At 41.6% G+C, this 26,261-nt stretch overlaps 1 protein-coding gene across 7 annotated transcripts in view; it reads left to right on the forward strand.

Moving 5' to 3' along the window:
* LOC128840976 (contactin-4) overlaps positions 1-26,261 on the forward strand; it is a 654,212-nt gene that overhangs the window by 404,381 nt on the left and 223,570 nt on the right. For all 7 annotated transcript variants that reach the window (XM_054035596.1, XM_054035602.1, XM_054035603.1 and 4 more), the window contains 2 exons: positions 22,755-22,881; positions 24,277-24,452. In XM_054035596.1, the coding sequence (XP_053891571.1) occupies positions 22,755-22,881; positions 24,277-24,452 (303 nt within the window). The remainder of the gene's footprint in view (positions 1-22,754; positions 22,882-24,276; positions 24,453-26,261) is intronic.

Consider the following 26,261-nt stretch of genomic DNA (forward strand, 5'->3'; position numbering starts at 1 on the left):
CATTATATTCCTGTATTTCCATGGATGTACAGCTTTACTCCAATGATTTCCTCTAGGCTCAAACTTAACTAATAAGACATCAGCACAGGACTGACTTTGTTTTTAAACTACTTTTCAGAAAAGTCCCTTGAGCAATTCCTAACTTTCAGAAATTGAAAACAACAAATGACTTGGTCATTAATAAATATGCTGTGGGGCCTGTCTCTCCTTGATAACTTATCTCATGTCAAGGGACTTAGAGATTCTCCTTGTGTTTTATGTATTCTTTATATGCATTGTAATTATACATTGTATCATGCATTGTATTGGGCTAATATAAGTAATCCTAATGGAGTAGTGTGAATATATTTGCTATTAGCTGTGGTCAGCTGTAGTGGGCTGACTATATGGAAGGTTGGTGTCAGAACATTTGTGTCAGTAACCCAGAAACTCTGTGCTTTTGTCCTGGAATGAAGAGAAAGCATCTGTGATCATGATCATCGTGTGGAACTATAGGGATGACACAAGTTACAGTCTAATAAAAAAGTGGAGGGGGGGATGGAAAATGTTGATACGGTTCATTTGACATTTTAAAAAGGAAACATTTTAATTTCTCAGGCTAGATTCACAGGCAGATTGAGGCACCATTCTCAAAATGAAGGAGGAGCAGGTGGTGGTGGTAGTAGTGGTGACCCTCTATAACCAATAGCTCAGTGGTTAGGGCACTCACCTGGGATGTGGCAGACCCACAACTGAAGCAGGGACTTGAAGTCAGGTGTTCCTTCTCCTAGGCTAGTGGCTTTTCTGGCATGGGGTGTTCTTGGTATCTCCTGTTGAAGGCATTCCACTTTGTATAAATAGTTAAAGATTAATTGGAGCAAGGGCTGTCATTCCCACCCCCAGGGGAATGCCCAACTCCAAGGCTATAGAGTCATAGTCGTTCTCCCTGGCTCAGTGAATGATAGACTCTGCTCCGTGACCTTTGAGTAAAGTCCACTTCTATTGGACTGGAGGTATGTTTAGCCTTGTCTTTGACTTTGATTCAAATATTTCAGACACTTAATTTACTCTCACAGTGATCTATCCATTCCCACATCCATTTCAGTACTGGAACTCTTCCACAGCTAAATTAACACTGGAATAGCTTTATTTCTTCGCATCCTCAGAGGCTAAGGAAAACTATGGATTTTTTGTGGTCCTGTTACTGGTGGCAAGGTATATCTGACAAAGTGTCAATTGGCTCAATGACATACATCACCTGTTAGACAGTTCTCTCGACTCCACAGCTGCTTGCACTTAGCATAACCATGATCTGTGAGAAGTGAAGGAGAGATGAGAGAGAAGATAACTGGGGGAGCTGCTTGGAGTATGGTCTTCTGTAGGCCTTTGTTCAGAGTTGCAAAAGTGATGTGACTGAGATCAAGAGGGATTGCTTGTACTAACCTACAGAAACCACCAGCACCCATCTATCCAGGTGTTTGCCATTTTACTAAGCTGAGTGCCTCAGCTTGGTAATACTCTCTTCAATTATCTGTGATGAATTTGTTGTGTTCTCCATGGCTAAGATAGATCAGCTGTGGGTTGGTGTCGCCAGACCCTTTGTCTTTGAGATCTGTGGGGTATGATGATATTGATCCTCAAAGGATTCAAATTGGTTTATGATGAGAATGCTCATGGTTGCATGTCTGATCTTGACTATCTTGGTTTCTTAAAAGCAAGTGGTGTGGCTGTGGTGCAGGCATTATCCACAGTTCTGTTAGCAAGGGAAGCATGCCAAGCATGCATGCAGAGATTGGAAAGCCTCCTCCCTAAAACAGCTCTTTATGCAGGAGTTTTTACATTTTTTTTTTTTTTTTTTTTTTTTTTTTACTGCACTGCATCACACCAAAAATGCCTGGTGCAACTTGTTTATAAAAAAACCCACATTATTATTAATATTATTATTTATTTATTGTATTAGAAATGTCTTACGTGAAATCTCATTCTTATCAGTTAAATATTATTAGCAGGATATGTTTGTGCACTTGATGTAATGAAGGTAATTGAAGTGATAGGCAACAAAAAAAATAGAGAGAAATTGAGAGTGAGTTTTAGTTCTTTTCTGCTCTGAAAGTCTTAGTACAACTGACTCACCTTGAAGAGCATTATGTTGTTTTAATCAGTGATGCCCTTCAGCTGTCCAATCTATCTGGCTTTTTATTTTCTTGAAAAGAGTTGCTGTTCCCAAGGCACAATTTTGTCTTGCAGAAATACCGATTTGTAACTCTGTATGAAAATACACTGGCGTAGGTAGTTAAAACTAATTCCCGAGGAAGAAAACAAGGAAAGGATTTTTATCATTTAAACTGGATATATTCCAAGAATTCTCTCTTCAGTTTTATTAGCTTTCCCAACCGTATGAAATATTCAATTAAACCGTCTCTCAAATTGGCCATAATTTTCAATGGAAATTTTAAAAGTTCCATTTAGCTAACAATATCAATCACTGAGTATAATGTTCAGAGAGAATAAGAATGGCTTCCACCTGTTCATTTGAAATAAAATGTTTAAATTCCCTTCAAGTTTCATTTTAATAAATGTACAGACAAGTACTTAGTACTTAGCAGCCTGCTGATTGCTTTCTTATTTTGCCTTGGGTTTTGACTGCTGGATACAGAAAATGTACTGTAGATAAACAAAAAGTTTGCAGGATCTGCATGGTTTCTTTTAACCAAATGTTGTATTAGATTTTGGACATTGAGGAAACCTCTACTTTTAAAATTGTAGTGGACCACCCCATGTGTAAAGGAAATAAACGGTATATATCAGGGGTTGTCAACCTTTCAGAAGTGGTGTGTCGAGTCTTCATTTATTCACTTGAATTTAAGGTTTCGCATGCCAGTCATCCATTTTAACGTTTTTAGAAGATCTCTTTCTATAAGACTATATTCTATAACTAAACTATTGTTGTATGTAAAGTAAATAAGGTTATTAAAAATGTTTAAGAAACTTCATTTAAAATTAAATTAAAATGCAGAGCCCCTGGAGTGGTGGGCCAGGACCCAGGCAGTGTGAGTGCCACTGAAAATCAGCTTGCGTGCCGCCTTCGGCACGCGTGCCATAGGTTGCCTACCCCGGTATATAGTATCTTTTCATATGATGCATTAGTGACTCAGTAACATATGAAATAATACATTTTCCTGTATTTTAAAATATCTGAATAAATATATGACTGAACATAAAACCAAGATGTCAAATATAAGTTGCATATATATCATTTGCATATAATTTAAATACCACATGGTATTTCCACATGGAAGATATTCTAAAGAGCCTCCTAAAGTGTATCTTCAAAATATGTGTACATACCCATTTGAGTCTGTAAATTCCTATTGTTACTCTCATGAAATGGGTAATTGCATTCATAAATGCAATTTTGCACAGGCAAATAAGTGCACTTATTTTTTGCACAGGCAAATAAGTGCACTTGCAATTTTACAGGTACATACTAGGGGGATATAGAAAATGTGCCCTAAAGTGTATATAGAGGGGGAAAATGTGCAAACAGGTTTGCTTCTACCATATTTCCTGCTATTTGTACACTGTTTATGGCAAAGCAAGTAGAGGGAGGGTCAGATAAAATTGACCTGAACGTTTAAATAAATAAATAAATGAAGGTTGGGGAGAAGTGAGAGCTGTGGGGATATAACAGCTGATTTCAATATTCTTATTAGATCTTACAAACTGACAAATAGCCAACCTATAATGGTGTCAAGTATCAGAGGGGTAGCCATGTTAGTCTGGATCTGTAAAAGCAGCAAAGAGTCCTGTGGCACCTTATAGACTAACAGACGTATTGGAGCATGAGCTTTCGTGGGTGAATACCCACTTCGTCAGATGCATGTAGTGGAAATTTCCAGAGGCAGGTATAAATATGCAAGCAAGAGTGAGTCAGAAGAAGTCCACATGGACTCCTCCTGAGGGTCGAAATGACAGTCTGGACCTATACGTAGAATGCTTCCGCCGACGTGCACAGGCAGAAATTGTGGAAAAACAACATTGCTTGCCTCATAACCTCAGTCGTACAAAACGCAATGCCATCCACAGTCTCAGAAACCACCCTGATATTATAATCAAAGAGGTTGATAAAGGAGGTGCTGTTGTCGTCATGAACAGGTCTGACTACCAAAAGGAGGCTGCCAGACAACTCTCCAATACCAAATTCTACAGGCCACTTCCCTCAGATCCCACTGAGGAATACACTAAGAAACTGCACCATCTACTCAGGACACTCCCTACACTAACACAGGAACAAATCAACATACCCTTAGAGCCCTGACCGGGGTTGTTCTATCTACCAACCAAGATCCACAAACCCAGAAATCCTGGACACCCCATCATCTCGGGCATTGGCACTTTCACTGAAGGACTGTCTGGATATGTGGACTCTCTACTCAGACCGTACGCCACCAGCACTCCCAGCTATCTCCGTGATACCACTGATTTCCTGAGAAAACTACAATGCATTGGTGGCCTTCCAGAAAACACCATCCTAGCCACCATGGATGTAGAGGCTCTCTAAACAAACATCCCACACACAGATGGAATACAAGCTGTCAGGAACAGTATCCCTGATGATGCCACAGCACAACTGAGCTCTGTGACTTTATCCTCACACACAACTATTTCAAATTTGATGACCGTATATACCTCCAGACCAGTGGCACCGCTATGGGCACCCATATGGCCCCACAATATGCCAACATTTTTATGGCTGACCTGGAACAACGCTTCCTCAGCTCTCGTCCACTCATGCCCCTTCTCTACCTACACTACATTGATGACATCTTCATCATCTGGACCCATGGGAAGGAGACTCTGGAAAAATTCCACCACGATTTCAACAGCTTCCACCCCACCATCAACCTCAGCCTGGACCAAGCTATACGGGAGGTCCACTTTCTAGACACCACAGTGCAAATAAGTGACTGTCACATTAATACCACCCTATACCAAAAACCCACCGATAGCTATGCCTACCTTCATGCCTCCAGCTTCCATCCCGGACACACCACACGATCCATTGTCTACAGCCAAGCACTGAGGTACAACCGCATCTGCTCCAACCCCTCAGACAGAGACCAACACCTACAAAATCTTCACCAAGCATTCTCAAAACTATGATACCCACACGAGGAAATAAGGAAACAGATCAACAGAGCCAGACGTGTACCCAGAAGCCTCCTACTGCAAGACAAGCCCAAGAAAGAAACCAACAGAACTCCACCGGCCATCACATACAGTCCCCAGCTAAAACCTCTCCAACGCATCATCAGTGATCTACAACCCATCCTGGACAACGATCGCTCACTTTCACAGGCCTTGGGTGGCAGGCCAGTCCTCGCCCACAGACAACCCCCCAACCTGAAGCATATTCTCACCAGTAACTACACACCGCACCATAGTAACTCTAACTCAGGAACCAATCCATGCAACAAACCTCGATGCCAACTCTGCCCACATATCTACACCAGCGACACCATCACAGGACCTAACCAGATCAGCCACACCATCACTGGCTCATTCACCTGCATGTCCACCAATGTAATATACACCACCATATGCCAACAATGCCCCTCTGCTATGTACATTGGCCAAACTGGACAGTCCCTACGTAAAAGGATAAATGGACACAAATCAGATATTAGGAATGGCAATATATAAAAACCTGTAGGAGAACACTTCAATCTCCGTGGACACACAATAGCAGATTTAAAGGTAGCCATCCTGCAGCAAAAAAAACTTCAGGACCAGACTTCAAAGAGAAACTGCTGAGCTTCAGTTCATCTGCAAATTTGACACCATCAGCTCAGGATTAAACAAAGACTGTGAATGGCTAGCCAACTACAAAAGCAGTTTCTCCTCCCTTGGTGTTCACACCTCAACTGCTAGAAGAGGGCCTCATCCTCCCTGATTGAACTAACCTCGTTATCTCTAGCCTGACTCACTCTTGCTTGCATATTTATACCTGCCTCTGGAAATTTCCACTACATGCATCCGACGAAGTGGGTATTCACCCACGAAAGTTCATGCTCCAATACGTCTGTTAGTCTATAAGGTGCCACAGGACTCTTTGCTGCTTTTACAACCTATAATGGGTGACTTAAACCAAAACAAAACTAGGTTATTATCATGCCATTAAACCAGTATCTATGCTTTAAACTCATTACTGAACTCCTTGTGACTTGGCATCGGAGTCAACTTTTTGGGGACATGGTGATCCCCTGATGAGGATCACACTTAGACCCCTCCCCCCAAGCTTGATTTTTTTTTATCTGTTTCAGAGTAGCAGCCGTGTTAGTCTGGATCCGCAAAAAGAACAGGCGTACTTGTTAGTCTCTAAGGTGCCACAAGTACTCCTGTTCTTTTTTTATCTGTGTGATATATTCATGGCGTAATCAGAGGAAGCTAAGTCCAGCACTTGGAAGGTTGCCCTGATGCGGCTGATGTCAACAGAAGTCAAATGTATATATCCTTGGGCAGATCCCTGTCTGAGTAAAATATCTGAGTCTTTCTGTGCTTTCTGTGCGTATTCTATGCATTTTTTCAGAAAATTATACAATATTAATTCAGATTTCTTCCATAACAAGTGGTAATGAAGCTTCAGTAAAAGTAGCTGAGGTGAATTAAATATAGAGTGGTGGAGATGGGTGGAAGAAAACAGGGAAAGGGCTTTGCATAAATAGAAGACTTAGAGGGGAGGATAGTTTGAGTACAATGCATTGAAGATGTTATAATGCTAAGGGAACATTAAAGGCATTTCTCTACACACAATTAAGTTACATCTCAAAGATAGTGTGAATAAAGTTAGGCTAGAAGCTCATTAGGGCAAAACATCAAGTTGTAATAAATCGATGAAACAATTAGATGAAAAATTCTGACTACAGAAAAGTTGACTTAATGTGCATGGTATAAAAGTTTATTTTTCAGCCCATGTGGGGCAGCATTCAGCTAATCAAAAGGGAGGATCGAATGGTTATAAAGTGTCTTAAAGCTCAGAAGAGGTTTGATTCTGAGTAGCACTTAATTGGTCTCTGCTTTTCCAGTCCCTCAAGATGCCACTTTCCACAAACAGCCCTGCCACAGTAGTTGCGGGTAGTTGCAATAGTTGCCAAAGTAGTTGGGGGACTTTCAGTCATGCAAAAGACAGATCTGTGAGCAAAGTATCCAGAACCAGTGTGTGTTTTAGGGAAGGAATAATAGATGTCAGTTTTCTATTAAACAAGAGGGCAAAACCTGTGATGCACTCCAACAAATGTTGAGATGGGGTGGAGCTAGCCTCATTTTCCAGGCATCTTAGCTATTATTTCCACAGAGCCATCAGCCACCAGGTAGCAGTTTGTGAGTCAGGTCACGTGGCACTAGAATTATCACACAAGTGAATCTTGCTCCTGATGGTGACAGAAGACTTCTGGCTTGGGTCCCCTTTAGTTGTAGGCTAAGCGATCTTTCTGGGCTAGACTTGTAAACATAAATTCAACAGCCCGCCCCCCCCCAAAAGTAATCACTTTGTTGGGACTCCCCTAGAGCTGGTTGGAATTTTTCCAATGGAACCGTTTTCCATCCGAAAATTCTGATATGTCAAAAGTGAAATATTTTGCAGAAACGTGTCAATTTCAACATTTCATTTTGAGGCCAAAATGGGGGGAAAATTGATTGACCCAAGAGAATTTTTGTTTGTTTGTTTGTTTGTTTGTTTTGTCCCATTTTGGAACAGAATTGGTTTCCCAAAATTGTGGAATTTCCCTGAAACAGAAAGTCCAGTTCCTGTCCAGCTCTAGACACCAGTGACCTGGATAAAACTTTGTACATTAAAAAGACTGAAACTAAGACTGAGATAAGATTTTTTTTTAATTCCGATAAAGAAATTATCTTTGATAGAATAAACTGCAGTTAATAAAGAAATCTCCAGATGGGTTTTCCAATTACTTCATTTACTTTTGTGTAACCCTCCTGCCCATCTAAGTTGGCAGCAGCAAGAGCCGGGTTCTGTATCTAGGGGTTCCGTTTCAATAACGCAATGCAAAACCGGCTCGAGCCCCCACCCAGTGACCTGGGACAATTACATACCACCCCCTGGGTGGCTCTAAGAGGCAATACTTCCCCTCTCGCAAGCACGGAGTCTGAGTGTAGCAGAAAATGTTTAATAACATGAAGTAAACGACATCAGCATTAAATTGAAAAAAACACCACAAACAGGATTCATAACACAAACCATGAGCAAAAGACCCCCCCCAGCAAATTGGGCCGTGTCCTTTCCCTTTGGTTCTTGAATCCAGCAACCCAAAAATCACCCAGAGTCCTCAAAGTCCAACATCCCCAAATTCTCTTGGGTCCAGCAACCACCCAAAGTCCCAAAAGTCCAACAACCTCCAGAGTCTCTGTCCCTGGTCAGTGCAGCCCCAGAGTAAAAGGGGAGCACGCAGGGTGTTAAGGGGCACCTTACGTGATCCGAGGCCAACCAGCTGTCTCTCCGTGGGGTTCCGCCGCAGACTTCACCACGAGCCAGTCCATTCCTGCCGTCCCACGAACTGCTCCACTCACCGACCTGTGAGCCACTCCAGTCGTCCCCGCAAACGGCTCCGCTCGCCATTCCTTGGGCCGCTCCAACCATCCCCGCAATGCTTCGCGCCGCTCGCTGCTCCTCCAGCCGTCCCCGCAAACTGCTCCACCAGCCACTTAGCAATATAGCTTCAGGCTCCCCCACTAGTTAACACAGCACACAGTAATCTCAGCTCTTAGTAACTTTAGCTTTTTTGTGATTTCAGCTCGTAGTAAGGGAGCCCCAGTGCTGGTGCACCACTGGCCCAAAGTGAATTCAGCTCAGCAGCCTGTAACTAGACTCCTAATGGAATCAAAGTTAGCTCTGACATTCAACAGTGAAGAGAGAAGGTGGTACAATTGGTGTTTCAGGCCCTCAAAGGGGGCCCATACCATAAGGTACAAATACCTGTCCCCATCCTCTCTCAATTCACTAGGTTTTGTAACCCATGCCTCTTGTCAAGCAAGTGCTACTTAGTTAATGGTGAGTCCTTCTGTCATACAACAGTTCCACTGGCCTTGATTCACAGAATCAGGGTAACAAAACTTTATTCTTCCTGCCCCAATAACAGAGAAACTGGGGATCCCACACCAGCCAAAGTAACCACTTTCGGTTGCTGTTGTCTGATGCCAGGTGGATAGGTGTGCCTATGCAAACAAGATCAGCCCCTGGAGTTCTTTTCCACAGTCGCCATAATTCACCACCAGATGTCAGGGTAGAGCTCATCCTGACTCTGCTTACATTTGTATAGTGAATTTAGAGTTTCTGAAAGCTGATGGGTTGACAGCCCAAGAAAACCATGGCTTCTGTGTATCTATGGAACATACATAATATATACAGTGGCTCAGGACTGGGCTCTCCTGCAGTGCCCAGCGAGTGTGTTGGAACCTAGACATGAAGGGTGAAAATGTAGATACTTTCCTATGTCCACTGTGTACCTAGGACCTGATTCTCAACTATATCTGAGCTGTGCTTGGACTTAGTAGACAATGTGGCTGCAGGGGGCCAGTTGCTGCTCACTGATCCACAGCTGTCCAGCCCCAATAGAAATAGAACAGCAAGGGACTTTCCTCTGCAGTATTTATTGCTGGACACTGTCAAAGATATGATACTAGACTAGATGCAGCCTGGCAGTTCCTATACTACTGTGTTTAAAAAATAGTTTTTCTCCTAAAATTCAATGTAATTTTGTGTGTGTTGGATGAAAGCCTCACGAGCATAGAAAAGCATGCTCCTTTCAAAGGAGTCGAAACCTTGATCTTTGCTTCTGTCTATTTTTGCTGATAGAAGAAAAGATGCCTTTTGGAGGTGAATCACTGTTTGCAACTGGCCTTAAGTTTAAGCTTGCTCCATGTTCATTTTGGGTCAGCTGTCTCTGTCTTGAGTAACAGATGTGGTGTCACGACTGGAATACAGGTATGGAAGGGTATGTGCTGTTTAGGAACGACCGGAACAAAGGTAAAGGTGGGGGGGTGGCATTGTATGTCAATAATGAGATAAGCTGTAAAGAAATAATAGTTGATGGAATAGATAAGACGGAGACCATCTGGGCAATACTCACACTGGGTAAAAGAACTACTAGAGCCTCTCCAGGGATAGTGCTTGGGGTGTGCTATATAAAGAACTATTTAATGTGTTTAGGGAAGTAAATACTAATAGGAACTGTGTAATTATGGGGGACTTTAACTTCCCAGATATAGATTGGGGAACAAATGCTAGTAGCAATAATAGGGCTCAGATGTTCCTAGATGTGCTTGCTGATCAATTCCTTCATCAAGTGGTAGCTGAACCGACGAGGGGGGAGGCCATTTTGGATTTGGTTTTGGTGAGTAGTGAGGAGCTCGTTGAGGAAGTGGTTGTAGGGGACAACTTGGGCTCGAGTGATCATGAGCTAATTCGGTTTAAACTAAATGGAAGGAGTAACAGAATTAAATCAAAGACTAGGGTTTATAATTTTAAAAAGGCTAATTTTAACAAATTAAGAGGACTGGTAAGGGAAGTGGATTGGGCAAACATATTAATGGATCTAAAGGCAGAAGCAGCCTGGGATTATTTTAAGTTAAAGCTGCATGAGCTGTCGGACGCCTGTATCCCAAAAAAGGGAAAAAGGTTAGTAAGCAAGAGATTTAGACCGAGCTGGATGAGCGATCATCTCAAAGGGGTGATTAGGAGAAAACAGAAAGCGTACAAAGAGTGGAAGAGGGGAGGGATCAGTAAGGAAATTTACCTTAGTGAGGTCAGAGCATGTAGGGATAGAGTGAGAAAGGCCAAAAGCCGTGTAGAGTTGGACCTTGCGAGGGGAATTAAAAGCAATAGTAAGAGGTTTTACAGCCATATAAATAGGAAGAAAGCAAAGAAAGAAGAAGTGGGATTGCTGAGGACTATAGCTGGAGAGGAGATTAAGGATAATCTAGGCATGGTGCAATATCTAAACGAATATTTTGCATCGGTGTTCAATGAGGCCAATGAAGGGATTAGGAATATTGGCAGCGTGACAGAGGGGCATACAGGAGGGGGGATTACCGTATCCGAGGTAGAAACCAAACTTGAACCCCTTAATGGGACTAAGTCGGGCGGACCGGATGATCTTCATCCGAGAATATTGAAGGAATTGGCGCGAGAAATAGCAGGCCCCTTAGCGATAATTTTTAATGAATCTGTAAACTCAGGGGTTGTTCCATTAGACTGGAGAATAGCTAAATGTCGTTCCTATTTTCAAGAGAGGGAAAAAAAGTGACCCAGGTAACTACAGGCCTGTTAGTTTAACATCTGTAGTGTGCAAGGTCCTGGAGAAAATTCTGAAGGAGAAAGTAGTTGAGGGCCTTGAGGTCAATGGCAATTGCGACAAATTACAACATGGTTTTACCAAAGGCAGATCGTGCCAAACCAATCTGATCTCCTTCTTCGAGAAAGTAACGGACTTATTAGATAAGGGAAATGCGGTGGACCTAATATACCTTGATTTCAGTAAAGCGTTTAATACTGTACCGCACGAGGAATTGCTGGCTAAACTGGAAAAGATGGGGCTCGATATGAAAATCCAGAGGTGGATAAGGAACTGGTTAATGGGGAGACTGCAGCGGGTCGTATTGAAGGGTGAACTGTCAGGTTGGAGGGAGGTCACCAGTGGAGTTCCTCAAGGTTCGGTTTTGGGACCCATTTTATTTAATCTATTTATTACTGACCTCGTAACCGATTGTAGGAGTGGGCTGATAAAGTTTGCGGATGACACAAAGCTGGGAGGTATTGCCAATTCGGAGGAGGATAGGGATATTCTGCAGGGAGACTTGAATGACCTTGTGAATTGGAGTATCAGAAATAGGATGAAATTTAATAGTGAAAAGTGTAAGGTGATGCATTTAGGGATGACTAACAACAATTTTAGTTACAAGCTGGAGATGCATCGGTTAGAAGTAACGGAGGAGGAGAAAGACCTCGGGGTCCTTGTAGACCGCAGGATGACTATGAGTCGACAATGTGACGTGGCAGTGAAAAAAGCCAATGCAGTCTTGGGATGCATTAGGCGAGGTATATCTAGTAGGGATAAGGAGGTGCTGCTTCCGTTGTACAAGGCGCTGGTGAGACCTCATTTGGAGTACTGTGTGCAGTTCTGGTCTCCCATGTTTAAAAAAGATGAACTCAAACTGGAACGGGTACAGAGAAGGGCCACTAGGATGATCAGAGGAATGGAAAACCTGTCGTATGAAAGGAGACTAGAGGAGCTTGGGTTGTTTAGCCTGACCAAACGAAGGCTGAGGGGGGATATGATTGCTCTCTTTAAATATATCAGAGGGATAAATACCAGGGAGGGAGAGGAATTATTCCAGCTCAGTACTAATGTGGACATGAGAACGAATGGATATAAACTGGCCGTGGGGAAGTTTAGGCTTGAAATTAGACGAAGGTTTCTGACCGTCAGAGGGGTGAAATATTGGAACAGCCTTCCGAGGGAAACGGTGGGGGCGAAGGACCTGTCTGGTTTTAAGATTAAGCTAGATAAGTTTATGGAGGGAATGGTTTAATGGGATAACATGATTTTAGTCAAAGGAACAGTGTGCCATGGCAGGTAAATAGTATAATGGCTAATGAGGGTCAGGCTGGAGAATCTTGCCTAGGTGCTTGGGGTTTTACTGATCGCCATATTTGGGGTCGGGAAGGAATTTTCCTCCAGGGTAGATTGGCAGAGGCCCTGGAGGTTTTTCGCCTTCTTCCGCAGCATGGGGCAGGGATCGCTAGCAGGAGGATTCTCTGCTAATTGAAGTCTCTAAGCCACAGGATTTGGGGACTTCAACAGCAGAGTCAAGGGAAAGGGTATGGACGGCTTTGTGGCCTGCATCATGCGGGAGGTCAGACCAGATAATCATAATGGTCCCTTCTGACCTTAAAGTCTATGAGATGCAACTCAAAAGGAATCTATTATTGTGAAAATACATAAACAGAAAGCATAGCTTACGCATGAAGGGTATTTCTTGAGCTTTCACAGAAAAGTAATAGATCTGTTAAGATGAACACAGACCAGACAGTAGATGCTGGAAAGTAAAGGATCAAAGAGAGCACCATGAATCATGTGGTAGTAGATCTTTATAAATGTAGGTACATCGAATCATCATTTTATAGGAGGAAAAGAAAGTATAATTAAAATAATCATATAAATGTTCTCCCCATTTAGGGCCAGATGTAAAGCTCACTGAACTCAATAGAAGGACTTCCATTGATGTCAAGGCTCTCAGTTGGTAAATCATGGCCTATGGCCACTACTGATATTTCATATTATTTTAATGATACCCACGGTGTGGCCTGTTAGTCTTTACAGATCTATCCATCTATCAATCTTTCAGCCATGGCCCCTATCAATATATATAAAGAGAGAGATCTATAAAAACTAATACTATCTTTATCATTACACCTCTACCCCGATATAACACGACTCGATATAACGTGAATTCAGATATAACGTGGTAAAGCAGTGCTCCCGGGGGGCGGGGCTGTGCGGATCAAAGCAAGTTTGATATAACGCAGTTTCACCTATAACGCGGTAAGATTTTTTGGCTCCCCAGGACAGCGTTATATCGGGTTAGAGGTGTATCCTTATTTTAACCATTGCATCTAGTAAACATATACTTAGATAAGGAAGTCTTTTGGTGCAAGGAGCATCTTTTTTGGTGTATGTTTTTACAGCGACCAGCCCAATGGGTCTCAAATCCATGATTGAGATCTCTTGCCATTACTGCAATATAAATATTCATCATTTTTGTGGTGAATTTAAATGCTATTGCCTATTTTACAATAACAAGCATCGTATAACAAACCTCTTCCCACAAAATGACATATTATAGTAAAGTAAAATGTATTTGCCTCATGATATACTAGATACTGTATATATTAAATTCATTTTTTATCCAGCAATATTGTAATTTAATCAAGACTATCATTTATGGTGCAAATAATAGTTTTCCACATACAAGAGACTAGACAGCAATTTTGTTCTGTTTATTAATTGCTGAGTATTTAGAGTTCTTTGGCCCAGATCCTCATCTGGTATAAATCAGCGTAGCTCATTTGTTATCAGATACAATCATGTCCTGGTTTCAATAATACATTGGATTGTGGCAACAAGACTGTGTGGGCTATAGACTAAACAGTTTGGACTTGCTTATCTTGGCTTTGCACAGGCAGTAATTAGGAAGAGAATGAAGAAGGAAGAATAGCCACTCAGAAATACATTTGAGAAATAAATTTAATTGTGCATTGTTGAAATTTTTCTCTCCCTCTTTTGTTCTACTTTTATGCTGACAGCTGCTCCCAGAATTTCTCATTTATTTTCCTCAACCAATGCAATTTTCTCTTTTGAAAGCCAAGTAGTATTTTTAGCTGTGCCTGTTGTTGTTAGGTAGCAGAAAAGTTCTTGGTGGAGGGGTGGAGTTGGTGGGGAGGGTAAGACAAATGTTAAAAGGTGTCAAGTGCATGTATTTTAGTATGTGGAAAGCAACTTGATCTAATGATCTGTCATCAACTTATACTTGATGTCATTTTGTTCTTGGCTCCTATCGGTTTGATACAAATTAATTAAATCAATTAACAAAATTATTTTACCTAACTGAGGCCATATCTACCTTTGAATTCTGTATCTTTTGTGTGTTGTAACTAGTTTTCTTACTACCCAGTACAGTGCTTGCAAATGATGTAAATAGGTTGCACTTATTTCTTAGAAATACAGTGCCAAATCAAATGTCTGAAGACATTTTATGAACCAGTATGGCTGAAGCTTGAAAACTGGTGTCTCATCTGCTTGTCAAAATTGGTGCACTGGCGGAGGATGAAAGAGCAAATTCTTTAGGCGCCAGTCCTGCAATCAGGTCCGTGCAGTAATTAATCTTCTTCCATGGTCCCTCTCGAACTGAGCACAGAGTGAGGTATTTATGACCCTCTGGCACACTGTGTTTACTTGCTCCACCTTTCATACCAGAACCACATAGAATCATAGAATCATAGAATATCAGGGTTGGAAGGGACCTCAGGAGGTCATCTAGTCCAACCCCCTGCTCAAAGCAGGACCAATTCCCAACTAAATCATCCCAGCCAGGGCTTTGTCAAGCCTGACCTTAAAAACCTCTAAGGAAGGAGATTCCACCACCTCCTTAGGTAGGAGATTCCAGTGCTTCACCACCCTCCTAGTGAAAAAGTTTTCCCTAATATCCAACCTAAACCTCCCCAACTGCAACTTGAGATCATTACTCCTTGTTCTGTCATCAGGTACCACTGAGAACAGTCTAGATCCATCCTCTTTGGAATCCCCTTTCAGGTAGTTGAAAGCAGCTATCAAATCCCCCCTCATTCTTCTCTTCTGCAGACTAAACAATCCCAGTTCCCTAAGCCCGCCTCATAAATCATGTGCTCCAGCCCCCGAATCATTTTTGTTGCCCTCTGCTGGACTCTTTCCAATTTTTCCACATCCTTCTTGTAGTGTGGGGCCCAAAACTGGACAGTACTCCAGATGAGGCCTCACCAATGTCGAATAGAGGGCAACGATCACGTCCCTCGATCTGCTGGCAATGCCCCTACTTATACAGCCCAGAATGCCGTTAGCCTTCTTGGCAACAAGGGCACACAGTTGACTCATATCCAGCTTCTCATCCACTGTAACCCCTAGGTCCTTTTCTGTAGAACTGCTTCCTAGCCATTCGGTCCCTAGTCTGTAACAGTGCATGGGATTCTTCCTAAGTGCAGGACTCTGCACTTGTCCTTGTTGAACCTCATCAGGTTTCTTTTGGCCCAATCCTCTAATTTGTCTAGGTCCCTCTGTATCCTGTCCCTACCCTCCAGCGTATCTACCACTCCTCCCAGTTTAGTGTCATCTGCAAACTTGCTGAGAGTGCAGTCCACACCATCCTCCAGATCATTAATGAAGATATTGAACAAAACCGGCCCCAGGAACGACCACTGGGGCACTCCACTTGAAACCGGCTGCCAACTAGACATGGAGCCGTTGATCACTACCTGTTGAGCCCGACGATCTAGCCAGCTTTCTATCCACCTTACAGTCCATTCATCCAGCCCATACTTCTTTAACTTGCTGGCAAGAATACTGTGGGAGACCGTATCAAAAGCTTTGCTAAAGTCAAGAAATAACACATCCACTGCTTTCCCTTCATCCACAGACCCAGTTATCTCCTCAGAGAAGGCAGTTAGGTTAGTCAGGCATGACTTGCCCTTGGTGAATCCATGCTGACTGTTCCTGATCACTTTCCTCTCCTCTAAGTGCTTCATAATTGATTCCTTGAGGACCTGCTCCATGATTTTTCCAGTGACTGAGGTAAGGCTGACTGGGCTGTAGTTCCCTGGATCCTCCTCCTTCCCTTTTTTAAAGATGGGCACTACATTAGCCTTTTTCCAGTCATCCGGGATCTCCCCCGATCGCCATCAGTTTTCAAAGATAATGGCCAATGGCTCTGCAATCACATCCGTCAACTCCTTTAGCACCCTCGGATGCAGCGCATCCGGCTCCATGGACTTGTGCTCATCCAGTTTTTCTAAATAGTCCCGAACCACTTCTTTTTCCACAGAAGGCTGGTCACCTTATCCCTATACTGTGCTGCCCAGTGCAGCAGTCTGGGAGCTGACCTTGTTCGTGAAGACAGAGGCAAAAAAATAATTGAGTACATTAGCTTTTTCCACATCCTCTGTTACTAGGTTGCCTCCCTCATTCAGTAAGGGGCCCACACTTTCCTTGACTTTCTTCTTGTTGCTAACATACCTGAAGAAACTCTTCTTGTTACTCTTAACATCTCTTGCTAGCTGCAACTCCAAGTGTGATTTGGCCTTCCTGATTTCACTCCTGCATGTCTGAGCAATATTTTTATACTCCTCCCTGGACAGTTGTCCAATCTTCCACTTCTTGTAAGCTTCTTCTTTGCTTTTAAGGTCAGCAAGGATTTCACTGTTAAGCCAAGCTGGTCGCCTGCCGTATTTACTGTTCTTTCTACACATTGGGATGTTTTTTTCCTGCAACCTCAATACGGATTCTTTAAAATACAGCCAGCTCTCCTGGACTCCTTTCCCCCTCATGTTATTCTCCCAGGGGATCCTGCCCATCAGTTCCCTGAGGGAGTCAAAGTCTGCTTTTCTGAAGTCCAGGGTCCATATTCTGCTGCTCTCCTTTCTTCCTTGTGTCAGGATCCTGAACTCGACCATCTCATGGTCACTGCCTCCCAGGTTCCCATCCACTTTTGCTTCCCCTACTAATTCTTCCCGGTTTGTGAGCAGCAGGTCTAGAAGAGCTCTGCACCTAGTTGGTTCCTCCAGCACTTGCACCAGGAAATTGTCCCCTACACTTTCCAAAAACTTCCTGGATTGTCTGTGCACTGCTGTATTGCTCTCCCAGCAGATATCAGGGTGATTAAAGTCCCCCATGAGAACCAGGGCCTGTGATCTAGTAACTTCTGCTAGTTGCCGGAAGAAAGCCTCGTCCACCTCATCCCCCTGGTCTGGTGGTCTGTAGCAGACTCCCACCACGACATCACCCTTGTTGCTCATGCTTCTAAACTTAATCCAGAGACTCTCAGGTTTTTCTGCAGTTTCATACCGGAGCTCTGAGCAGTCATACTCCTCTCTTACATACAATGCAACTCCCCCACCTTTTCTGCTCTGCCTGTCCTTCCTGAACAGTTTATATCCATCCATGACAGTACTCCAGTCATGTGAGTTATCCCACCAAGTCTCTGTTATTCCAATGACATCATAGTTCCTTGACTGTGCCAGGACTTCCAGTTCTCCCTGCTTGTTTCCCAGGCTTCTTGCATTTGTGTATAGGCACTTTAGATAACTCGCTTCCTCTGTAGAAATAAGCCACTTAAAACAGCCTTAAAAATTACACTTTGGCGTCAGCCATCATATGTCTGCCAAAGACCAGCAATAAAGAAACAAGTTTGCCGTGTGCCTTTTTTATTAGTTTGAGTATCTGAGCTTAACGGCAACCCTCCCCTTTTAAACATGAGGTATATTTTCTTGTGATCCTGTGACCTTTAGTATGATGTGATGCAATGTAAACTGACACACCACACTTGAAATAATGCGAAACAATCACACAGTGTGACTCAAGTACCTCGATGTGGTGTAACATAGATAATGTAGTCGATACAGTACATATCTGCGTCAGCATGGTTCACTGACTAATAGAAGTATGAGGGGATAGTTTGTCTTATCCCTATTCCAGCATGACCAATCAGTCTGTCTATGATATTTCTAGGCACCCATCACCGTAGTATCTGAGCATCAGGACAACACATCTATTGAAATTAGTTAATGCTCATTTCTGTTTTTGACAATTTGGAACATTGGAGAAATTAAAATGTCCTTTAATTTTTGGTTTAAATCCAAACAGTATAAAAGTTGAAGTTATAATCCCTATGGGCCAGATTTCAATTGCCTTCCCAATGCTGCATTCTTTACCCCTTAAGTAGTCCCTTTGAAGCCTAGTCAGCTACTCAAGGCATAAAGTACCTATGCATATCAGAAGTGAGTAAGGACATCCCAATTTCACCCTGAGGTGGTGGTGGTTATTATTAGTTGTTGTTATTATCTTTCTTTTTCTGCCAGCAACAGGGAGCTGCTCACAGCTATAATTGAAGGTAGAGATTATGTGAAATGTGTTTTGAATAATATATGAATCAGTCAGACATATTTAATATGTATTTAAAAATAAAGATAAATACAACAGGTATTTCCTTAGAGCATCCCCTTTTGTGTTGAGGAGAGGAGATTTGGGAAATGTAGCTCCTTGATAATCTTTGCGCAGTCTCTCTCTCAAATCATTACATAACAGAAGCAGAGTTTTCTTTCTGAGGTACTTGCTACGGTTCTTCTGACACCCCTCAAAACAATTCAGTAGAGTTCCTGAATATATGCTAGAATCATAAGTTACCCCCACCAGCTCTACACTCTCCCAGCTGCCTGACCATGAGTGCAATGGATCCACTGAGACGCATCTTCCTCACATCTGATTGCTTCAGAGTATTATATCACAGGATTATAGCCCCTCTGCTCATTTCCAGCTTCGTTGTCACTCTTTTATGTGACTCCCTTTCTCCCACCCTCTCCAAGGGTACGTCTATACTTACCTCCGGGTCCGGCGGTAAGAAATTGATCTTCTGGGATCGATCCCGGAAGTGCTCGCCGTCGACGCTGGTACTCCTGCTCCGCGAGAGGAGTTCGCGGAGTCGACGGGGGAGCCTGCCTGCCGCGTCTGGACCTGCGGTAAGTTCGAGCTAAGGTACTTCGACTTCAGCTACGTTATTCACGTAGCTGAAGTTGCGTATCTTAGTTTGAAGTGGAAGGTTAGTGTGGACCAAGCCCAATTCTCCTGAGAGTTCATTGAGGAGGCAGTAGGGAGCCAGAACAAGTTCAAGGGGTAATACCGGGAAGACTGATCACCTAACCTCATGTAAAATTTAAATGGTTAATTGAGTTAAGAATCTTTATCCTTAATTAGGGGATTGGCGCCTTTTAGGAGGCGTCAAATTAAATCCATACTTAGGTCACAATCAGTAGTGTAGTTGAGAGCAAATGTGTGTAAACAGAGTCTACCTCACTTCTCATTTGTGGAATACGGAGTTTAGGTTAGGTTCGGTTACCTTCTTTTCTTTTCTTTTTATTTGTCGATGCAACAAGAGCTCGCCAGGTTCTTGTGCAAGAGTAGTGGCCTGTGCAGATCCCTATTGACATGTAGATTGTGTTCTAGCATTAGGACCTATTCCAGAAATTTTACAGATGGAGAGATCAAACTCCTTTTAAGGTCAATGAAAAGTCTCTCTGACTTCAAATGGAGTCCGATTGGGCCTTGTAACATCTAGCAAGGAACCAATATTCATGATACTGAATAACAACATTTAAAAAAAACAATAACTGGTTGACGAAAGCACAAATTATTTTTGAGATTAAAAAAAATCAGAGTTTGCTTTATGCTGTGTACAGTTTTATTCTAAAGATAATATCAAATCACTCAGAAACATGAACTGTGATGGTAATGAATTTATGTTATAATACAAACTATGTATATATATAAAAATAAACAACGTTGGTACTATTTTTTGAAATACTGTTTTATGTTTAATTATGACACAATGCTGGTGATCCCACAAGAAATTCCTATTAACATATCATAAGAATTTAAGAAGCTCAGAAATTGTCTGAATAATTGTAAAAATATGAGTCCTTTACAACGTTTTAAAAAGTCCAGTTAGATCACAATGGGAGTTTGCCCTAATTAGTAATTTTAAAATACCTTTGTGGCCTGATTTAGTAATTACTGTTCTTTACGTTTGTGAGAAACACGAGCCATATTTGGTGTTTCCTATCAGCTATATCTAACATAACTCCTAGAAAACAGTAGAAGGAATTGTGGGTAACAATGAGTCCAACAATATATTGATAGATTTTTAACTCAGACACTAACTATGAAATCAGGACATTGTGTGGTTCAGATAAACATGCAAAATTCAGGTGCTTTTCCAGTTTCTATACAGGCTTATCCATCAAAGCTCTTAGGTAAGGTAATTGGACCAGAAATCTTGTGATAACTTTTTTGTGAGTTTTTTTCTTTTATACTTTCAAGTAGACCTTAGGTCAGAAGTGCCACCTGCATTGTCTCCCTCATACAATTTAAATTCTGCTGCCAATTTTAGTATAGGAGGCACAGAAGCCTGAAAGCAGAAGACGGGAGATGAAAAGTTAACTGAACTTTTTATCTTCTGAAAGGTCTAGTAGTCAATGTTTGGCTGAAGGTTTGGGTTGCTTTTTATTTTCATTGAACCAGTTTACCTATATCTCTTAGCAATGCTCACCTTTAGCTCCATGCATAATAAAGGTTAAAATAAATATGGAGAAGGTTAGGTAATAGGAAGAAGGAGGGCCGGGGGGAATGAAAGGATTAACAGAAGATAATAGCAAGGAGGGTATAATAAATACAACCCTAGCTAAGTTCTCATCCACACTCTCCCTCCCTAAATTACTGTAGAATATTAAGAGGCTACAGCATTATTTGCATTTCATATCAAGATATTTTGCTAAAATAGTTTCACTCTTGTATACCAATTTAGGACATTTTTAGTTTTCATTTCAGGGTGGGGGGGGGAAAGGGGGCAGAAGGGAAACCACACTTTTATTTCTGAGAAGTTCAGAGTCCATTTGCCCTGAGCATTTCTGAGTAGCTAAACATACAAGCGCTCTTTCTGCAATAAACTTTGGCCTGGTCTACACTAGAAAATTAAGTCGATTTAACTACCTCACTCAGGCTACGTCTTCACTACCCGCCTGAATCGGCGGGTAGAAATCGATCTCTCGGGGATCAAATTATCGCGTCTCGTCAGGACGCGACAATCTATCCCCGAATCGACGCTTGTACTCCACCAACACAGGTAGGAGTAAGCGCCGTCAGCGGGGGAGCCACAGCGGTTGATTTGCTGCCGTCCTCACAGTGGGGTAAGTCGGCTCGGATACGTCGAATTCAGGTATGCTATTCGCGTAACTGAATTTGCATATCTTAAATCGACCCCCCCCTCCCCGTAGTGAAGACGTAGCCTCAGAGGTGTGAAAAATCCACACCCCTGAGCAGCATAGTTAAACCGATCTAATCCCACATATAGACAGAGATAGGTCAATGAAAGAATTCTCCTGTCGAATGAGCTATCACCTTTCAGGGAGGTGGATTACCCATACCTATGGGAGAATCTCTCCCATCAGTGTAGTTAGTGTCTACACTGAAGTGGTGCAGCTGTGCCGCTTTAGCATTTTAAGTGTAGAGATGCCCTTACTATGGGTGAAGAGGTCTGCCCATCTGTTCATGTGGAGTTCATTGTAGGATCAGGACCATAGAAAGAAGCACTTAACTCCTTCACTGCTGTATCGTGTACCAGGTACATGATACAAAATGCTCTTATGGTAATTGTTGAATGCTATGATGATAATGATGAAATTATCATAATAGTTGATGATGATAATACCGTAAATAAGGCTACATCAAGTGGCAACTGTGTGCTAGGAACTGTAAAGACAAAAAATAAATAGAGACAGTGTCTATGTCAAGGATCTGATAATATGAAAAGTATTTTAAAATACTGTGTGGCCAAAGAACCCCTTAGAAATGCCAGTATTTCAATGAACTCGTTCAGTACAAAGGGGTTTCAGTACACAGTGGGTTAACAGTACCCAATTATCATGCAGGATTTTATCAGACCCTGTAAATACCTATGAACCTACATCTCACATTATTTTAAATATTGCATTTAAAATGGTTTCAGAATAAAATGTTTCTTAAAGATAATGTCTACATCAAATTACGTAAACCATACACACAAGAATAATAAGTTCTAATTTTAATAGAAGTATCTTTGGGCCTGGGGGATGGGCCTGTTCACAATCAATTGCAGAACTTGGGCCAATATGAAATTCAAATCTGTCAGTTGGTTATGTTTATGTTCTCTCTAGTGAAAGTCCAACAGTCAGTGTGAAGATAGCAGTATAAGAGATTGTATAATTGTAGAATAAATCTTTTGGCTTCTTTTCCCAGTAAAAGAGTTGTTGTTGGTCATTTCTAGGGTGAATGATATACCAGATGCACCTTTCTCTAATACTTTTCTTTATATTTGTAATATTAAGATACTGTACAATACCTGTCATATTTTTGTTCCATGTAACACAGATGACAACACGCTGCATGGGCCAGTTTTCATTCAGGAACCAAACAATGTGATTTTTCCACTGGATTCTGAGGAAAAGAAAGTGAAGTTGAGCTGTGAAGTAAAGGGAAATCCTAAACCAACTATCAGGTTTGTTACACATTTTTCTATTCTTTAGCATGCCCTCTCCATGATTATGTCTCTCCAAGACACATGTATGCATGCATCCCACACAGAGAAGCTCTTTCAGAATTTGGGATGTGATGTATCTTTATTTGCTGGTATGTTTCGATTTTGAATTGATACAATAGATTACCCTTGCTTAGCACTTTTAAAATCCATGAAACACACCAAACACAATAATTTAGTTAATTTGAATCCTATTCATATATTGCTAAAGCTTCCTAAGAGTTGCTTTGACACATTAAATGAGACATTTGGGATTAAAATCTTTATTGCAATACATTGAATCTACCTAAAATCCCCTGAACTTTAATACGTTTAAAACTCTGGTCCTTACGCTCTCTTTTTCCCACAAAAATGGCACAGTAGCGCTGAGTGCAAATAAGCAGTGTGATGTCGAACTTTCTGTGCACAATCATTATAATTTCACCGCAAATTATCTACATGCAGAACTGAAAATCTGTCCCTTAAACTCTATGTGCTTAACTATCTTAAAAATTTGTACAATTTCAATAATGCTACTTACAGTTCCTAGCTTTATAAAGTGCTTTGAAAACCTTGGATGAAAGAAGCTATATATATGAAAATATGCCATTATAGTGGTGCTGTTATTATTACATAGAATTAATCTGGTTGTTTTAACCAATTTAACCTGGTGTCTCCCTTCTTGTTTTCCCCCTCATTTTGCTCTCTAGTGTAAATGCCACTTTGAAACCGATTACAATCATAAGACCCCAATCCTGTTGCTGTCTTCTGGCAATACTTAGCATTTAATGCAGTAGAATATGTTGATTCACTCATGCAAATATATTCAAATTCCTTCCCCATAGGTTCCAATACAGGGAACTGCTCTGAGGATCTAATCCTTTATATGTTCCATCATGGGCTGCCAGAGATGGCAGTTGTAATTGGGGGAATGTTTTGTTAGAAAATCTTGATGCCCCAGTTTGTTAAAACATCTGCTGTGAGTGAGTTTTCTTAAATTTAAAAGCAAACAAACAACTAAGGCAGAAAAGGAAAAGAAGCCACTATGGAATTGAGTGGTTCAAAACTTCTGTTTCTGGGGCTTCCCCTTGCAAAATGATTAATTTCAAAGACTAACAACATCAGTAACAACAGCCGAAACAATAAGAACATTAATCAAATCAGTGACTGAAATATATGTTAAGGATGTTGCTCTGTAAGTGAAATATTAGAACGTTTCGATGCTGTGCAGGAAACATGCATTTTCAAGCTGGGTTTAAAAATAAGAAATCAAATGGGTTTGAATGTTTTCTGTATTTACTGCATGTTGCTTTAGAAATGTACAGAAATATTGGTTAATGTTAGCAGAATTAAACTCCTGGAATTTTTATACTATAGGTGGAAGTTAAATGGAACCAGTGTTGACGTCGGTATGGATTACCGCTACAGTGTAGTGGGAGGCAGTTTGTTGCTCAATAACCCCAATAAAACCCAGGATATTGGAATGTACCAGTGCATAGCAACAAACTCATTTGGAACCATTGTTAGCAGAGAGGCAAAACTTCAGTTTGCTTGTAAGTAGCAATATAACCCTTAGCAAATACTGAATTCTTGCGATATAATGCTGGAAAAATGGTAAAATGATGGCTGTTTTTTTTTTTTTTTTAAACCTCATCTAATTTGTTATTCATTATTCTTTGCCGAGTTGCTTGTTTTGTTTAGAAATTATCTTGACTAAATCTGAGTGAGGATTGGAAATGTTCTATTTTGTGACTATTTAACTAAATGGGCGTACAGCACATAATGTGTATATTTGCCTATCTATGAGAGACAGTGGAAGTGGGAGTACGTGGCTATAGGAAACATACTACTAACACTTTTTACAAGTGAATAATAGAAATGCTCAAATGTGATTTTTCCCTCCAATGGAAAACAAAGATTTTAAAGCTTCAAAAGTGCCCAAAGGGACATGCCCTTTAGAAGCAGCAGTTCCATAATGGCAATTTTTATCACACCTGTGATACAAGATCCAGTGGGAGGTACATCTCTGACAGAGATTTTAAGTGCTGATGTAACCCACACACCTCCTGGGTGTGGTGTTCTGTCCCACCTGTAATACCGACAGACCCTGGACCTCTGGAGCTAAATGAAGGAGCCTCTACAGCATGAGCTAAAAGCCACATGGCCCTTCGCTAAGGCTGTAGAGCAGACCCATTAATCTCTAAGTGGCCTCGGTGCCACTACATAGGATAGAACACCACACCAAGGAGGTGTGTGGGTTATACTGACACTGTGTGTAGGTGTATATATACACAATATTGAAATGAATGTAAAGATGGTGTACAATGCTAAGTTCTTTACATGTGCTGTTTATGTATCATGTAGATTGATTTATTGGATCATTTTAGAAACACCAAAGTTGTTGTTTTTTTTAAAGGCTGCTTTATAATATTTATTTGAAGCCTATTCAGCACTTTCGACACACCTTCATGAATGAGGAGAGCTAAACAGGTTTTTATGGGCTTGAGCCTGCATCGTTTGAAGCCAGTAAGAATTCTGCATTTGACTTCATAGAGTGCAGGATGAGGGTCCTTTAAAAGGAAGACCCTGGATTATAAAGAGCCATGGCCAGCCCCCTTGGCTAGCTGGCATAATAGCACTGAGGGCAAGTCCCTCCTCCTTCATACCTGTAAGCTCTGAAGGTATGTCTACACAGCAACTAGACACCCGCAGCTGGCCCATGCCAGCCAACTTGAGCTTGAGGGGCTGTTTCGTTGATGTGTAGGCTTCCTGGCTTGGGCTGAGGCCCAGGCTCTAGGACCCTGCGAAGTGGAAGGCTACCAGAGCTCGCGCTCCAGCCCGAAAGTCTACCCGGCAATGAAACAGCCCTGCAGCCCAAGCCTTGAGAGTCCAAGTCAGCTGTCATGGGCCAGCAGTGGGGCCTTGCTACTTTCTGTGTCTACTTGCTGTGTAGACGTACCTTGAGAAGCCTCGTGCTGTGAAAGGTGCAAGCCATACCTTAACAATAATTTTCTTCATGTGTTTTTTTTTTTGTCAGATTTTAGTATTTCTTAAGCATAATTTTCATGTTAAGGGAAAGCTAGACTTTTAATATAATGCAATATGTTTAATGGGCTGGCTAATATCTACAATTAATGTGATCCTATTATGCAAGTAAGAGGGGTAAGATGCCATAAAAGCTTTTATGTCAGATGCGCTGTACTCAAAAAGGTGATTTGTAATAAGAAATAGTAGTGTGGGAAGCTAAAGTCTTCCCTCTCCCAGAGTAGTTCACAACATATTATCAAAACAGCAAGGAGTCTGGTGGCACCTTAAAGACTAACAGATTTATTTGAGCATAAGCTTTTGTGGGTAAAAACCTC

This window comes from Malaclemys terrapin, chromosome 7 (assembly GCF_027887155.1).
Source record: "Malaclemys terrapin pileata isolate rMalTer1 chromosome 7, rMalTer1.hap1, whole genome shotgun sequence".
NCBI classification, from domain to species: Eukaryota; Metazoa; Chordata; order Testudines; family Emydidae; genus Malaclemys; species Malaclemys terrapin.